This window comes from Tetrahymena thermophila, assembly GCF_000189635.1.
Source record: "Tetrahymena thermophila SB210 genomic scaffold scf_8254551, whole genome shotgun sequence".
NCBI lineage: Eukaryota > Ciliophora > Oligohymenophorea > Hymenostomatida > Tetrahymenidae > Tetrahymena > Tetrahymena thermophila.
The window spans coordinates 453,855-472,605 of NW_002476322.1; the positions used below are offsets into that span (position 1 = coordinate 453,855).

The 18,751-nt window shown below is 21.7% G+C and overlaps 5 protein-coding genes across 5 annotated transcripts; 2 read left to right on the forward strand and 3 right to left on the reverse strand. All coding sequences in view use genetic code 6, as the record gives it.

Moving 5' to 3' along the window:
- Positions 1-5,674: 5,674 nt before the first annotated feature.
- TTHERM_00310130 (hypothetical protein) lies at positions 5,675-7,824 on the forward strand (the record flags this gene model as incomplete). The annotated part of the gene is made up of 2 exons (XM_001021089.1): positions 5,675-6,916; positions 7,135-7,824. 2 exons carry the CDS (start codon positions 5,675-5,677, stop codon positions 7,822-7,824), a joined length of 1,932 nt encoding a protein of 643 aa, XP_001021089.1.
- A 25-nt stretch (positions 7,825-7,849) lies between these two features.
- On the reverse strand, positions 7,850-8,305 carry TTHERM_000310158 (transmembrane protein, putative; the record flags this gene model as incomplete). Its single annotated transcript, XM_012798880.1, has 1 exon — positions 7,850-8,305. The coding sequence occupies one exon, from the start codon at positions 8,303-8,305 to the stop codon at positions 7,850-7,852; it is 456 nt and encodes a 151-aa protein (XP_012654334.1).
- A 563-nt stretch (positions 8,306-8,868) lies between these two features.
- TTHERM_000310159 (transmembrane protein, putative) lies at positions 8,869-9,297 on the reverse strand (the record flags this gene model as incomplete). The annotated part of the gene is made up of 2 exons (XM_012798881.1): positions 8,869-8,876; positions 8,979-9,297. 2 exons carry the CDS (start codon positions 9,295-9,297, stop codon positions 8,869-8,871), a joined length of 327 nt encoding a protein of 108 aa, XP_012654335.1.
- An 870-nt stretch (positions 9,298-10,167) lies between these two features.
- TTHERM_00310160 (protein phosphatase 2c) lies at positions 10,168-13,753 on the reverse strand (the record flags this gene model as incomplete). Its single annotated transcript, XM_001021092.2, has 8 exons — positions 13,618-13,753; positions 13,062-13,553; positions 12,747-13,001; positions 12,407-12,640; positions 12,180-12,208; positions 11,568-12,119; positions 10,629-10,924; positions 10,168-10,447 (listed from the first exon to the last, which is right to left on the reverse strand). The coding sequence occupies exons 1-8, from the start codon at positions 13,643-13,645 to the stop codon at positions 10,168-10,170; spliced, it is 2,166 nt and encodes a 721-aa protein (XP_001021092.2). The 5' UTR covers positions 13,646-13,753.
- Positions 13,754-16,193: 2,440 nt separating this feature from the next.
- TTHERM_000310179 (hypothetical protein) lies at positions 16,194-16,724 on the forward strand (the record flags this gene model as incomplete). The annotated part of the gene is made up of 1 exon (XM_012798882.1): positions 16,194-16,724. The coding sequence occupies one exon, from the start codon at positions 16,194-16,196 to the stop codon at positions 16,722-16,724; it is 531 nt and encodes a 176-aa protein (XP_012654336.1).
- Between the last annotated feature and the right edge of the window lie 2,027 nt (positions 16,725-18,751).

Sequence of the window (18,751 nt, forward strand, 5' to 3'; positions counted from 1 at the left end):
GAGAAATTTGTTACTTAATATTTAAAATTGCCTGACTAGCTCTTCATTTCAAAGTAAATGTAAAAATTAGGCAGGCGGTGCTTTATTTAATCAATAGATAATTAATACTCAACTCATTTAATTAAATAAAACATGATGCTACAACTCACATAAAATAAAGATATTACACCTTATTAATTAATAAATCCATAATAATAATCATACATAATTTATTTAAAATAAACAAAAAAAGCAATTTGAATAGCAAAACAAGTAATAATTTTTAATATTTTGATAAGAGAAAATTATTACTAACACAAAGTCCTTAAATTCGCAAAAGTTAATCCCAAAATTTAAAAATAAAAATTTTTTCTTTTAAAATGCTATCTCACATTAATTAACTCAAAATAACAAATCATATCTATCTATCCATCTTAAAATAATCAAATAATATTTAACTCAATCAACCAAATTTAAAGCATGAAGTGGAATTTATGCTTAAAATTTATTTGAACTACTTATTTAGTTATGAATTTTAGGTTCAAATAAATCATAATTAATTTATGCCCAAGACAAATGGACACTAAGAAGTAATGATCCTATTTATCTATCAATAATTATTTTATTAATACCCACACAATTGTTTGGTAAATTGATAAGTAGGAATTTGGCATATGCATCAGATTAATTAACACATGCTAAAGCCAAAAAAGAGTAATTAACAATAGGCAAATATGCCTATTTTACTTTATTTAAAAATTTATAAACTGATTTTCGGAATCTCAATTAATTACTCTTAATCTATTTGTCTGAAGACCATGAAAAATAATCAAGGATTAAATAAATACAAAATATATTAAAAATAACTTTCATAATAAAAACAACTATAATAAATTTCTAATATAAAATCACACATTCTTATAATATATCTATTACCTAAAATCTACGTATATTTTATATTTGCATCATACTTTAACACTATTTATACTTCCTTTTCTAAAAAAATTTTTTAAGTAAAATATTTATTAAGTTAGCTAATTAGTTAGTTAGTAAGTTATTTAGTTAAAAAGACTATAATACGATTGATAGGTAAGCAGGAGCTAAAATTAAGATGATCGCATAACACATTCTAAGTGCGTAATAAGTGTAAAAAGCTTTAAATATATTTTTATTTACCTCTTCCAAGTGTTTTTATTTTATAAGTAAGTATTTCCTGCTATGCCCAAACCCTATTGTAGCCTTTTAAACTACTCATAAATTAAATACAAATGTAAATTAAAATTAAAACATTCTAATGATCTATAAAACTGTCTTACATTGAATTAAATATTTTTTAAGTCTTAAAACATAATGCTATTGAATTTCACACATAAATTACATACTAAATAAAATGAATACCTTTGTTAAATATTAGTAAATATAGCATTTAAATTCAAATATTATGAAATTTATATTTTATCACCACCTACCTTAACTTTTTATATGAAAGCATCTTTAGAAAGCATTGTAAAACAATTATACCAAATAAATAAATACTTAAAAGAATGAATTCATTCAATATTTTAATCGAAAAGTGATGTCATAATTATTTATTTTTTAATTGGATTTAAAAATGATAGGATATTATTAAAAATTTTTTTCTGTGTTCTAAACGCTCTAAATATTCAGCAGTATTAAGGGAAGAAAATTCCTTGGCAAGTCATTGATAAATATCAAGTACTTTTCAAAAACTAAAAAGCATATCTGATGGATTTTTTAATTAAATTTTTTGGAATGTCAAACGATTACTGTGATAAGTAAGTAAAAATAAAAAAAGCGTCAATCTTTATATATATTCCAATATAATTTCAATAAAAATTTCTTCTATTTCCTTTAATTTAAAAAGATTCATAATTATCAAGGGATAATTTTATTGAAATTTAATGAAAAGATTTCTTATCTTAAAATGTCTTCTTGAAAGATGGTGCAGTATAGAGCTTCGAGATACGTTTTTGAGTGTGATTAGAACAAGATGCCAACCCTTTTAATGCTTTTTCATTATGATAATCAGAAATAAAAAAATTTTTAGTTGGTTTCTCTGCCATTTTTTTTATTAAATTAAAACCAGCTTCTTCTTTTCCCACTTTAATTAAAATACCCTACCCGCTTTATTAGATTATCTATAACCTCTGCACAAATTAAAATCCGATTAATTAGATTATATTTGTAAAGGAATCTAAAAGCCAGCCAGTTTAGATGCTATTTCTAATTAAAGAAAACCCAGCAAAAAGTCTTATTTTCAGCATTTAGCTAGATTTATTTTAAATCGATTACATTTAATTAAAGTAGATAAAATTTTCACTTACTTTTAGTTAAATTTACCTTTATTTATTCAACAAATTTTAAACTAAATCAAATTTAGATTTTAAACTTATTTTAATCTTAAATAATTATTAAAATCAAATAAAAAAAAGTTAGCATCTTAGAGTGAAACAACCAAAATTTTTTATCTTCTTCCATCTTTCTCTAAATTTAAAACTGAAGAATTTTAATGTTGTAAATATATATATATGATAGAGGCAATTAGATAGACAGATGAAATTCCCCCCTCCTTTTAAAATTTATCTATATTTCAGAAGAAAATTTTTTTATTTAATAAAATAGAATGAATGAATGACTTCAAATATATAATTTCTATTTAAAGAAGCAATAAAAAACTAATTTTTTGAATGCATAATTTAAATAAAAATAATTAATTGATTAAATAATTAATTAGTCATATTTACAATACCTTTATTTACTTTCACGTTATGCGCAGCTTCTCTGTTTATTTCTGATGTGTCTTTTCTAAATAAATTATTGTAATAAAAATTTTTTTTTTTAATAACCAAATTGATTTTTATTAGGAATTTCAACCTTATTTTCCTTTTAATATCTATTTATTGTAAATTATACTATTTGAAAAATGAATTAAGTAATCGTTTAGTTTACAAATATATAATTACAATACTAAAAATCATTGCAGCTACCAATTTCAGATTAATTGTAGTATTTTTACATGGAATTAACTTTTCTTTACATTACAAAATAAAATTTGAGCTGATTTGGTTTCTCAAATTTCACAAAAATCTATAAAAATTGATAGATCATAAATTATTTTTTATAAGATTATCACGAAATAAAATATAGCAAAATTTACAGAGCTGCCATCATTAATTACTGGTCAGTCTATAATCTATTACAACTGTAATTATAAAAAAAGCATAAACATAATATTATCTAATGTAACATACAGCCTGTCCTATTACGATTTAAAAATAATTATTTAGAAAAAAATAATAAATTATAGTCTATACAATATATCTTGACACGCATTTTATTATTCATGCTATCGAATCAAAGAAGAGAAAAAATGGATGAGTAATTATTTTTACCAACAAGCGTTTGCTTAAAAATATTTTAAAAAAGTAATAAATTTTAAATTTCATTGCTATTTAATATTACATTTTATCTTAAAAATATTCCTTACAGTTTTTAAGCATGAATAATTCAAGAACAGTAGTTATTTTTGTATTTTGATTGATTATAAAATGTCTATTCCTGCTTTGAATGTGTATATAAATACTATGGTAATGCATACTTAGTATAAATACTTAGCTAGATAGATAGGAGTCATTAATCTCTTTATTTTTTAAACCTCGAAAGTATGACCAAGCAGTACTTTCCTGGAGTATAATTTCATATTATTATTTCAGCCAACCATTTTTAATACTTTTGCTTTGTAATATAAAACAAAAATTTTCGGACTAAAAAAGAAAAATTGTTAATTATAATCCTTTGAAACAATTTAAAGCAGATGCTCAAAAATCGATGCTTGTTTAGTTAATTTAGGAGTGGATATCAATAATCCCTGAATATTTACTTCTTAATCAGAAATAATTTTATTTCAGCTTCAAATATAATTTCTTTTGAAACATTCATTAATTAATTAGTACTAATATAAAATGAATAAAAACAAAGTATTTTTACAGAAATACATCCCCAAACTGTATTTATATTTATAGATATTTTTTTATCTGTATCTTTTATAAAAAAGACATATACTATTTTCAGTAGAGTAAAGATATCTTCCCTTCAAATTTTAGATTGCTTTATTGATTTAAATGATCATTTTTTATATATACATTGAACAATAAGCTTACATTCAAAAAAAACTAGCTTTCATTTTCGAAAATTTTAGATGAAATATTTATCAATTTTAGTAGAAAATATAGCAGATTTTACTAACACCAAATACTGAAAAGTCTTTAAAAATTTTGTATTTTTTAGCATAGTTTCCATTTACTTTAAGTAAGTAAACGAGGATTTGTTAGCGTTTTTAGAATGTTACATAAAATTTTGATTAGAAACTATTACTGTTCTATGAATATAAATTCATATGTTTTTCTTCAAATATATTTATTTAATAAATGCTTTTTTGAAATATTTTTAGTTAAAAATAACCATTTTATATATGTTTAAATATCTTTATTTGTTTTCTATTTTAAATTAATATAAAATAGATGATCGTTAATATCATTAATTTAATATTTAGATTATTAAAAGAAAATAATAGTGATATTTGATATTTGTGTGAATTCAAAATACTTGAAATTTTAAATTGTTAATCATCTATAAAATAAATTTTGTTTAATTCTTTTGCTTACTTCTAACATTTATTAATTATACAAAAACTCTTCAATATTTAGCTAAAATATTTTATGAAAGCTGTAATATGTGCACTAATAAGCTATGTTTTTTGGATAAAATATCAATTTGTGTTAATAATCATTACGTTTATTTGTGTTTCTATTAATAATTTATATCAAAAAATGAAAATTTACTCAATAGAAAAATGAAAAAAACTTTGATTAATGATCAATTTCCGCTTGGAATTATTAAAAGAATTGTGTAGTTAAACATAACGATAAAATATGGAAGTAAAATTAAAGAAGTGTAAATAAAATGTCTAATAATGTTACTGGAACGAAATAAAGAAGACTATGATACGACATCTAGCAGATTAATAAATCTAAAAAGACTTTTAGCATTAATTAAAGGGATTAACGATTATTTTAAGTAATTTGATAAACTGAAACAGCGCACTGATTAAAAATTAATCAAAATTTTGGAATTAAATGAAGATAGATATATTTATTTATCAAAACTAACCATTATTTGGCCAGATTACAATCAGTGCGTAAATTTTTCTATTTTTGAGAATTTATATCAAACAAATAGATATTCAATTAGGTATTATTCATTAATAATTTACTAATCCCCCAATTCAAAATTCTGTCTAATTCGAAAATTTAATGCATCACAGGCATGCTTTTGTATCTATATTATTATGCAATTATAAATCTTTACTTCAACCTTAACATCAAATCTATTAATATTAAATCAAATAAAACAATCAAAAGATTCACCAAATATTTTGAACTAAAAATAAATCAAATTACTATCTCTATAAATATTTAACAGAATCTCTTAACGATTGCTTTAACCCAAAAAACAACGAGAGAAGTCATATTGAATAAAATACACTCTGCTAACACAATAATCTAGTGATTTAATTTCTATTAATCCTAAACTTCACTGCCCTTTTAGTAAACTCAGTCTCACAAACCTCTTAATTTAATACTACCACTACTACAAACCTTTTATAACCTTTAAAATGTACTTTGATACTAACTAATCCTCTAACTGCCACCCTAAATCTGCTTAGATGCCTATGTTCCCTAATAAGAACGTGAATTACTTTTCTAACACTCATTTACTAAATGAGGATATCTCAAATAACTTCTTCAATTCTTAACATTTAGAAAGCGATACTCGTACTAAATGCTCCACTCTATTTAGCAATGAAAATGAGACTCGCTCATCCCTCTTTGCAAGCTCATCTTTTGAGTTTGATTAAGCTGCAGAAGATAATTTGAGTAATTTTTTAGACCATGAATCATTTAGCAGAGCCAGTAGTGTATTTATTTAGCAGGCAAATACTGTTAACGATAATATAATTAACTAAGACTTAGAAAATTTAGGTGAAGACAAGCAATTAATGAAGAATAAATATTTAGAATATTTCAATGAAAATAATGATGTTATGTCACCCATTGCAGAATAGTATCATAAAGAGTAAGATCTTAGCTTCATTAATAACTACTGCAAATATGAAGCTGAATATGCAAGCTGTGAAAACAAGTATGGAGTTATAAAAAATTATCTTATTGAAGAAAACCAATCTCGTAATTTAGAGTGTAATTAATATTAGTAAAGTAACCTATAATCTAAAATTAGTAATTAAAATCAAATCGAATCATAAAATTTCAACTAAAATTCATTAGAGTAATTCTAATACTATGAAAAAAAGTATGAAGAACAAAATCAAGCAGCACTCAGCTATTAGTCTGCATAAGAATGCCCATAAAGAAATGTTAACGGATTATTCCCTTAAATTTTTGATTAACAAAATTAATCAATATAATATACTACTGAATTCAAAAATTAAGAAAATTAAACAATTGAATGTGCATCTAATATTCAATATAATTATTAAATTAAGGAAGAAGTATTTAAATTTTAATAACAACAATTTGAACAAAAGAATGAAATTTAAAAATAAAATTAAAATTATTATAAAGATTAAATTTAATGCGATTATCAAAATATAATTGAACAAAGCGAAATAGAAAGCAAATTTAATTATTATTAATATTATAAATCCTTCTAAGAGCCTACTGAGAAATAGAATTATTATATAGAAGATACTTGTACAGAGACCGATAAATTCATTTTAAAAAGAAGCAATTCCTAGATTTCTATTGTAAACAAAGAAAATATTGTTGATTTAGGCCTTCAAGATTTACAGAGTAACAGAATCATTGAGAACAGATCAAATACTTATTTAAGCAAAAAGGTAACAAACAATTAGTTGATATTTAGTTGCAAATAATTGTCAATTTTTTTCTATAAAAGTTTACAAATATAAATTTTGATATGCATTATTTATTTAGAAATCAGATTATTTTATAAAGAATGAATGCACTTTCTTAATTAGCAATTGAAATAAAATCAAAGCAAAATAATTAATTAAATTTTTTAAAGTTAATATTAATTAATTTTATGATAAAATAGTAAACAGGCAAATCAAAAACCAAAAAACAAGACAAAAAAAACATGGAAAAAAATTATCTGGTTAAGATAGAAAGCTAAGATGAAAAAACTGATGACCAGATTGATGAAGAAGAGACAGTTATGCCTTAAACAAAAGAGCTAAGCAGTCCTAGCTAGAAGCTATCAATAGATATCCTTACATCTACTTCCGCAGCTATTTAAAACGAAGAAGAACACGATGTCTAACACCAGCAGGCAGACGAACAAGAAACCCTCAAAAAAATTGAAGAGATGAAGGTCTGCAACAAAAAGAATGTTGTCAAAAATATCATGAATGCCTTCAAGAACTTTGTCTTAGAAGCAGAGCTTAAAAATACTCCCAAAGTTAACCAAAACATAGTCAATTTGTATAACAACGCAAAATCTGACGAGAGCGATAGCCTATCAGAGATTATAAAAAAATTTAAAAGATACATCAATTCTAAAAACTTTAACCATTACTCTATGCGCTTGCTTATTCTTCATCCTAACTACGGCCCAGTCCTTCAGTATTTCCTCAAAGGACCTATCTACGAATGGGCTAAAACCTGCAAAGCAAATGATCTGGCCTCTCATTTTGTAATGGTAGATTTCCTTCTTTTAAGTTTCTCTGACATAAAATACATAGACGAACTAAAGCGCCACGAAAAGAAGAAAGCTCATTACTAATGAATAAATAAGGAGATACTTTCTTTCTTCAATCATTTATCAATCCATTAATAAATAAAAAACCTATCGCTACAATAATCTAATAAAAAATTACTTAAGTTAAAATATATATACTAATAATAAAGAACTCATAACTATTTATTGCACTTTTGCTAAATTTATTTGAGAAATATCTATTTATCTTTTTGACCTGCGTTATCGCTTGGCTCCCTGAATTCTACTAGAAAGCCAGCAAAATTTGTAAAGGGAAAACTATTTCAACATATAATAAATTTGCTTTGATTAATTGAATACAGGAAGGATAATGTTTTATATTAATCAGGCATTTACTAACTACTTATTTATTTAAAGCTACTATATTCTGTATGATATAATTTGTTCCATATATACGCCATTCTATCAAGAATACTTTCTTTTTCAATTTGTACTACGAGAAAAATATCAAATAAACTTGACCTTGAATTGCATGTTGAAATAAATTCATCTTAGTTAGCCTTTCTTTTTTAGTGCCAGATCAGTCTTTAATAAAGATAAATCTTAACTTATATATAAGTGCTAGTCTAAATATATAGAGTATTTTTATTAAATGAACTATGTAATATGCTTCATCCTCCAATATACATACATAAATACACGCGAACAGTAGTTAGTTGTAAATAAACCCGCCAATCAAATAAATTTTAATTCTATTTCAAAAAAATATGTAGAGTATTGAATAATATCTTTCTCATTTTATACATAATATATAGTTAATTAGATACTTTAATTAAAAAACTATCCATTAATTAGGTTTTAATATTCCTTGTTGTATTCATCTGCTAATATCATTCATTTTTTTTTTTGCAATTGCATCATTTTGTAAAGCAACCTGCCTAAATATTATTATTAATTTCTTCATTTCCTTTTGGTTTTATTTCTAATTAACACATATAAGCATATTTTTCTCTGTCTAAAATCAAATGCACCATCAATAGCAAGTTTTTAAATATTTCGTTTATACATACAGTTTATTCTAATCTTTTAATAAAAGTTAATTTCCCCAATCTCTCAAATCTCTTTTTTAAAAATAAACGAAATGAAGAATAGATTTCCTCTCATATCATTTAAAAATAATTAAGTAAATAAATAAATAATTAATGACTACTATAAAGTCTTACAATTCTTTTAAAAACTGATAATGAAAGCTACTTTTTTAGTAATCAACAGTAAATTCTGAATAATTTTAAATTTTAACAGATACATAAACGAAAAATAGAGCTTCTTAAATGATTTATATTAATTATAATCTAAATAAATTTTTTTTCTATACTATGGTAATTATAGTACAGATACAAATAATTTCTATTGATTAAAACTTTCAGTTTTTTGGAAAGCTTTCTTGAATTACTTAAAAAAACAGATCAGGCATACCAGCTAGATATGAGTTAGATAAAATCTATGATAAATATTGTTTATCTATTAAATATTATTTTACATGTATTTTCCATTTATTTGTTTATTTTTCAATTTATTTTAAATGCCAAGAATAATAAGTAAATAAATAAATTTACTTTTAATTAGCAATTTAAGTTTTCAATATTTTATAATTTGTATTTATTATCGATGAAGTAGCAATAAAAATTCTTATTATTTTTGTAAATTTCTTTCTTCAGTTAAACGCTAATTGAATATTAATTGAATTGCTATTACAAAAATTAATTAATAGCACAAAAGTTATTTTTATTAAATATTTACTTGAAATGTATTTATTTATATTTTGCTTTTTTTAATTAAATTTTAGTATTTAGCATTTATCATATCTTTTAGACATATTTGATATTGCAACAAACTTTTTTGATTTATTATTAATTTGTGTTGTTGATTTTAATTTTTGTCTAACAGACAATGATTTTTTGATTTAATTTTTGATAAAAAACTAGGTATAAATTACACAATTTATAATCATTATAAAATTCTTTTAAATTTTTATTACAAATTATAATTTCTCACCATATTCTATTTTTCATATTAAATTATTTAAAATAACAATTTATTTTTTTTGCTAAAATGATTTTTTGCTAAGGAAAAAAAAGATGTTTTTCATAAATATTAACTGATTATTTTATAGAGCAATTAAATATTTCTCCCAAGAAACAAATTGTAAATAGATTAAATTCTTTTCAAAATAATTAAATAAAAATATTGAAGAGATAATGTTTACCACAAATATTAAATAACAAAAACAGTTCATTTTTGAAATATATTTTTTTAAGTTAAATATATGCAAATAGATGTTAAATATATCAGTCCATCAAATGATAAGCTCAATTAAAACTCCGTTTTTAAGGATGAAAAAAACGAATGCCATCAAATGAAATAATACAGTACGAAAGCTAAATCGGTAATTACCTCAATTTACTAACTGTATAAATTTTTTATTCTTTTTTAAAGCAAATCTTAAGCTTTTTTTACAGTCTTCTAGTTGAATGAATTTAAAATTTAATAAACTTCTTCATATGAAATGTAATCAAAGAAATTCGGAGTTGTTACTAATAGAAACGCATCATTTTACTTACTAATTTCGTGATAATAAATATCTGGCTCATTTATCACTCCAATCATTTTAGCTATGTCATTCCCAAAGCAACTAATTGAAAATTAAAAAAATAATAAAATACAGACATACAAACAAAAGTAACTCCTGTTATATTTGTATAAATTTTTGTTTATTTAACCTAATTATACTAATATTAAATGCCTTCTCAAATTGACTACCCACTAAAAGATATCATATTAAATTCTTCCTAACTTTAAAAAATATTGATTACCGTGTAACTTCAATCCCTGGGAATGTCCTTCCTCTAACAAAAACTCGATCAATAAAATCATTTTTCCATTATCTTATCTCTCCTGTGTTTTTCTATATTCTCTCTTTTTCATATTAGTTAGCTGGTATATGAAATCCCGACATTTAAACTTGATTTTATTTTTAAGATTTATAGCAAAATTACTATCTAAAAATAACTGCTTAAATATTTCCAACATAGGCAACAAAAATCTTATTTTATTATATAAGTACTAAAGTACAGCTAGCACCACTTAGCATGGAGTTAAATTTTTATTCCTTTTTTTAAAAAATAGTCCATAAATATTTTAATGGCATAAAAATAAAAGTTTATTATGCATAGAAAATATTAATACATAATATTTTTTATTTGTAAGAAATTTTATTGATAAAATAATAAGATTTTTGATTGAATTAATAAAAATGTGACATAGTATTTTAGTTATACATGCATTCTTTTTATTGAATGTCTGGATATATCTTAAACGTTTAATATTTTGTAAGCTTATTTATTTATGTGTATCCTACTTTACCAATCAATTTTTTCAAAATAAAATAAAATTAAGAAACTATTTGTAAATACCAAATTTCAATTGTAACTTTAACTAAATTAAAAATAGAATTATATTCTGATAAATTTTAACACTTAAATTATCCTACCCTCTCCTCTCATTTATTTATAATGAGAAAGATTACAAATTTTTGAATTCTAAAGATATATTTAAACAATAAATATTTAACGTTATGAAAAAATTTATTTTTACTGAGTTAATCATTGAAATCTTGCAAATTTATACAAAATTCAATGCTTTTTTTATGTGAAGAATCATTTTAGAAATTGTATTTTATTTGTGTTAAAATTATCATCAACAATTAAAGAAAAACTTATTTTAGAAAAAAGGAAAATATTTGTAATATTTACTAAATCATAATATGCTATATGTTGTGAGATGTACTTGTCTACATTCATAAATAGTCTTTTAAATCCTATTTGCGGTTATAATTTAATTAGCTGTTCTTTAAAAAAGTGTTTAAATAATAAGCGACAAGATAGATTAGAAATCTTATTTCCATATGCACCATGCCCCATAAAAACTGAAATCAATTTTATATGATCATCGACGTAAACAAAATAATCTGACATATTATGGGCATTTTCTAATTGATTTCCTTTTTTTGATAATACACAAATCCCATAATCCAATAAAATATCTTTATTATTTAATCTAGTTTTAAAGGCTTACTTTCCTTATGTTTAATCAGTAATAAGATCAAGATGATAGCTTCTTTCCTCTCCATTATTTTGTTCATTAGTGCATTCTGTTGTTCTTAGATATATTCTACCTTTATTTTTTGTAACCTAACTGACTGAAACAAATGGAGAGTTAAGATTTAAGCTTTCTATTTAACTCTATTATTTTTGTGAAAACATTTAAAATTAATTCTTTTCAGAACTCTAATAAGGACTTTATTTCTAAAATAAAAAAAACTTGCTTAAACTTGTATAAAATAGAATGCAAATAGATCTAAATACTTTATAATCCTCTTTATTAGATGTCCTTGCTGAATTTAGTCAGATACATTTTTTATAAAATAAAATAAAATTATTTAAATTTATTTTTAACTTTTTAATTTATCAAATTTAGTAATTTAAAAAGAATTTCAATTATCCAAAAAGTTTAAATTGAAATAAATAAATGCTATGATTTTCAGATGATTTTTATTTGGAATTAAAACAAAATATTTTGAATATGAATTTACGTTATGGTGTTAAATCTTCAATAAAATTAAATTCATAAATTTCTTATGTTAAGTCGAATGAATCATTTGCATCTACATCTTCTTAGTTTATTCCTTACTTTTTATTTTAATCTGGTTAGCCTTTCATTTCTTTGTGGATATTATTTGAATGTTGGTTTTCCTAATCGCTTTTATACACATTTATAAACTATTTATCGTTTTATTAATTTTTGATATTCTAAATTTCATTTTATTCTATTGTTAAAAAAAATAGATATTAAATTAATTATCTTTTATGAATTACTTTTTAATGCAAATTGCTTCTTTGAATATTATTTAAACTATCAATATAAATAAATACCTTTGGCATCATCCTATCCCTCCAAACTGTTTTCACTTTTTTCAGAGTAGTAGCTCAATCCACCAGAGTTATCATCTTCCTCTTTTTTTAACTTGGTATCAATAGATTTTAAATTAATTTTATTCTAAAAAAATAAGCTAGCTTTTTTGTCCAAGCTATCTTATGATAACTTAATCTAACTATCTGAATCTGAGCTGCTTTAAGACTCACTTTGATTTTTTGAATTTTCTTCAACACTATGTTTATTCTCATCTTCTAATTTTTAAAGATAAAGAGTAATTTATTGTCATTCTACTTTGTTTAAAATAATTATACACACTTCTTTGTTGTTTTAATTTACATTATCAAATAATAATGTATTAGAATTTTATTCATTAGACGAAGCTTTATTAGCAAGTAGGTGATCTTTAAAGTCTTTTTTAATTAAACGAAGACTAGCATTATTGTTAATTTTGCTCTAACCACAGTTTTCAGGGTAGCTAAAAGTTTTAGAAACCCGAAATAATTTACTACAGTTGTTATTCTTTTTTTTAACATTCTAGTTATTTATTATGTTTTATGTCTCTTGCACTCTACTAAAATTAATATTTTCTGAGCTATTTTACAGCTTTTATTATTCTTATTAATCAGCAGCAACATCTTTTTTTAAGCATAAGTTACTAAATCTTTCAAAATTATTTTATTTGCTCTAGTTTTTTAAGTCTTTTGAAACTCTATTGTACCCGCTATATGTAATTTAGCTGTGTGATTTTTACCTAAATTCATCTTTACTATTAGTAAATTAGTCTTTGTTTAATTTCTCTTCTTCTAATATTCATTATTTAACAACAATATTTCAATTTAACTTAAAATCATAGTTTAAAAATTATACTTGATGCGTTAGAGGAGCCAGAACCCATTAATTCAAATGATTATAAAATAATGGATATCAAAAAATAAATTAGCTTTTAATCAATTAGTTTTTAAATTGTTAAATTTATTACTACTTAAGTTAATATAAATATTTTGTAGAACTTACTATTTATGATATTAACTTAAATGCTATTCAATTATGTATTATTTATTACTGAAAAAAAAAGGGATTTTTAATTAACTATAAAAAATTTTTAATTTTTTTACAAATTAATGGACTAAGATTGATAAATTCTTAATTTCTGTAATAACTTAAAAAAATAATTCAATCATAATAAATGTTGAATTTCAAAAATAAATAGAGTATAGTTTGAATTAATTTGAATAATAATTTAAATAAAAAAATGGCTAAATAGATATCCAATTTATCTTAAAAATAATTAACCAAAACTGATACTTTTTATTAAGATATTTGGATTTTTAATCAAAATTCTATTATTTTATCATTCAATTAATTGTTAATAATTTATTAAAAATAAATCAGTATATTCCATAATCAATCAAATAACTCAAATTAATTTCAAAATATTTTAAATCTTAAAAACCCAAAAATAATTTATTAAAAAATTTATTATGATAAACTATTTAAAAAATTTAACTAAAATAGGTAATTTAAATAAATTAAATACATTTAATGATATTTTTATTAATACTTAAAACAGAAAAATTATTCTTATTTTTGTAGGTTTATAATTATAAAACTTTTATTTTAAATAAATTATTGAAAGTATAATTATAAACTTTTAAAGAAATTTTTAATCAAATTAATTAGAAAGATATATATCTTAAAATATGCAATAAGTCAATCAATTTAAATTTTTAGCAAATATCTAATGATTATATTTTAATAAAAACTCTTTGATTGTAAATTTTCAGTTTTACTTTTAATGAAATTTAAAAATTATTACAACTACTTTTTTTATGACTTATTTTATCAAATTAAAGTTCTGTCTGATATTTATTTTGGTGCTCTTTCATCATAATAAAATATGTAAAATTTATCTTTAATGGTGTAAATTATTTAAATAAGTACATAATTTAATCTATATACTTTTAGAAACTATTTTTAAATATCAGACAGAATACAATGCAATATTGAGATGATAGTTTTTATTTAATGAAATGTATTTTAGCATAAAATAATTATCTGTCATATAAATCTGAATATTCCTTAAATTTTTAAAAATAAATCAAGTTTTTAAATATTTAAATTACAAAAATTTTAATTTTATTCTATTTAATTGCATAATCTTTTTCTTCTGTGAAATATTGAAATATTTCAATAAATTATTAAAGTATTGCAGTAAAATTAAATTTAATACTGTTCATTTAAAATCTAATAACAAAAGCATAGCTTATCTTTAATTTATGTTAATTAACTTTATCCAGGTTATTAACTGAGTTTAAATCGTCTATGAAGCATTTTAAAAAAATGAACAGATGATTTAAATATTTTCTAATTATTATTTATTGCCTCTAGAATTTCTTAAAGTGTCTAATAAAAATCAAATTCGAAAAACATTAATTTTTTCTTTGGATTTTTAAAGTCTTAATCTATTTTTTAGTTCTAAATATTTAGTTGAGTTTTTATTTGCTTAATATTAACAGCTATTAATCAATCAATATTCAATCTAAATATTTTACTGATTTAAAAAAGTAGACAAAATACTATTAGCTTAAAGTGTCTAATGAAATTATAAATGCATGGAAAAAACAAATATCCAAATGTAAAAATCTATTATGTGTTTGTTTATAAATGTTTTCTGAAAATTAAATTTGTCTATTTTTTCTAAAAAATGAGGAGAGCACTTAAATATAAAATAGTGTAACTCTTTTAGGCATGTCGTAAGATTATATATTTATAAATATAGTTTTTTATCTTAATTTCCAAAAACAAATCTTTCCTTTTTGGATATTAATTTATTGATATCACAAACTAACTAATTAAATATCAAATAATAAAAAAGATTATCTAAAAAAATTAAGAGTCTTAAGCTTAAATCAAAATCATGAAAGTGCTTGAGTAGTTAGAAAAAATAAGGTTTCCTACTACTACTAGACTATCTTTTAGGAAAACTAAATAATTAAACGGCAAGAAAATTTATATCAGAATAAGTAAAACAACTAAGAAATTTTACACTGCATATTGTAAACACTCATCATAATGCAGAGCAAGATTTTGTAAATTTGCACATGACATTAACGAATTAAGAAATGAAGACTACAAATATGAATCTGATCCTAAATACAAAGAGTACTAATGCAAAAATTTGAATTGTACAAGACCAAAGTGTAAATATTACCATGACATCAAAGAAAAAAGGATTAATATTCTTGAGAGTAACATGTATAAATTAATGAATCAAACTTATGAAGCATAATCCAATTAAGATTAAAGTAAGGAATAATAATAATCTATAGTTATAGTAAAAAAGAAATTAAATATTTCGCCTTTAGTTCCATCTCTAACCTACTTTAACTTGTAAGATTTGAACAAGTTGTTAAACAATATATTAAAGGTCATCAAATAAATGAATGAAAGTAAAGAATTTGGAGATTTCTAACCAATTTAATCACTTTCTTCTGTTAATTAAAACAAATAAAAAAACCAATTAGAGATTAAAAATCAAAATTAATCATAACTATATAACTGCATTAATAATGTAATCATCAATTTATGTTCAAGAAGATCTTAAATTAGCAATGAATATGACTATGCTCTTTTAAATATATTAAATTAAATTCCAATCATTAGTTTCAAATATAAACTATTTAAATATGAAAGAAACAACTTAAAGGGACAATTATCCTATTTCATAAAAACAAACGTTGTTGTTCCTTTTGTGTGTGACGATATCAAAAACCTATAGCCAAAGTCTTTAAAGCTCGAAATAAAATCTTTAAATAATGATTGGTAAGGATTTGAAAAATTAATGTAGACTATTTAAAAATCTTCTCAAACAATTCATAAATTAGACATCAATCTTTCAGAATTTATTGGACCAAAGAATGCTAATGATATTGAAAAAATTTTCAGAAATACATTGTAATCTCTTCCTCAATTGAAAGCTATTAATTTAAGATTACAGTTTAATTATTTAGAGAATGGTGACTATGAAAGAGATATTGTAGACATATTTTTAGAAATTTTACAAAAGCTATACATCAAAAATCCCTCTCTATAGTTTTAATTGAACATTTTCAGAATTGTTATCAAATATAAGGCAAATAATTTAGAAATATTTAGTGAGCAGACAGACAGAAGAAAAGAATACAAAAGAAATGCAGTGAATAAAATGTTCAAAAATTCTTAATTACATGAATATTTCCTAGCTAAATTTTCAAAAATTTTTAACATAGACACGCTATAAACCCTCAAAATAAACTTTAGTAATTTGCTAATGACTTAAAAACGTTAAGATAAGGTTCCTAAACCAATTTATGAAAAAGAAATTGAGTGTTTACTGTCAGGAATATCATAAATTATTGAGAAACTTAATGATAATTGCTTGTAGACTTTGAATATGCAATTTTTTGGTTTTTTTTTCAACTTTGAAGTCTCACCAAAACAAAAAATGCTGTTATTTAAATTTTTAATGAACTTTTAACTATTCTTTTAAAATACTCCTATTGTGTCTATCAGGTGCTTTAAGCCTTTTAGTGAGCTTCTTAACAAGAAGCTTATGCGCAAATATGTTTATTCATCCTTTGAAGGAAACTTATTTACTTCTAAACTTTATAAGAATAAGAAGAAAAGGAATTAATAAAAAATTTAAGCTATGAGTGATGAAGCAAATAAAATCTAAGGGAAAAAGAAATTTATAAAACTAACAACTGAAAAAGCTCATGAGTTTTTAAATTTAGTTACAAATAGATTTTAATAAGTAAAGAAAATATCATATTTTGAAAGTGATTGTTTTCATTTAAATAAGATACTTTTATATTAAAGAAAATAACTCACACACACAATTTTATTAAATCCTAATCTAATGTAGAGATAAATCTATCCATAAAAATAAAATATTTTAAAAATCAATAAATTTTTGGATTTTTAAAGAAGATAATTTTTATATTTCTATGCAAAATATAAAAAAATATTAAAGAAAAATAACAAATTCATTTTGAGAAAAGAAATAATTTAGTCAATTATGAATTTAATTTAATTATAATTAAATCTTAATGTTTCTCAAGTGTTAAGTAATTGATGTAATTTTTATTATTTATTTTTTAGTTAGTAAATTTCTATTTAAAACAATTTTTAAATAATATCTTTCATATTATCTATTAATTGTTTAATCAAAAATAATAATAAACCATATTGATTCTCCAATAATTTATTTTTATCTTTATTTCTTTAAAGGTTTATTTAATTAAATTATGTTTTAAAAAAATAAAAATCTTACCTAAGCTAATAAATTACAGTAATCTTTTAATTACGGTATATTACAAAATATATTTATTTATTCAAATAATTTAAATATTTTTTTAACATATTCTAAATATTTTTCCGAAAAGTAAATAAATAAATGAATATAATCAATTTTAAAAAATCTGAATTATTGAAAAAAGTGTCTAATCATTTGTATGATTATACGTGTTTAATTTATATTAAGATTTATATAACAACTTTTAATGTGTCTACATTTAAAAAATGTATTTAAAATTAATATTTATCTTTTATCAAATTATTAAAAAGATCATATAATTGTTGCTTCTAATATTATATCTTAAAATATTTGTTAAGTTTCCTTCTTTATTTTATATGTATTAGAAAAAAAGAAATCAATTATTTATCTAATTCAAGTTTTATTTGTTTGTTTACTTCTTTATTTATTTATTAAGTAGGATTGCATCTCAAATTTGAGTTAAAACTATTAAGTACTGTTAATATCATTCAAATAATAAATCAGACTTTACTAAAATAGATTTAAGCTTTGATAGATAAAAATCTAAAATTAAATATAATATACTATAGATCTTCTAATTTAAGAAACTGTAATTTTAGATATTATTCCAAATCTAGAAAAATAATTAAAACCGAAGATATTTATCCTTATTCTAACTTTTGTTATGAATAATGAGAAATTAAGGTT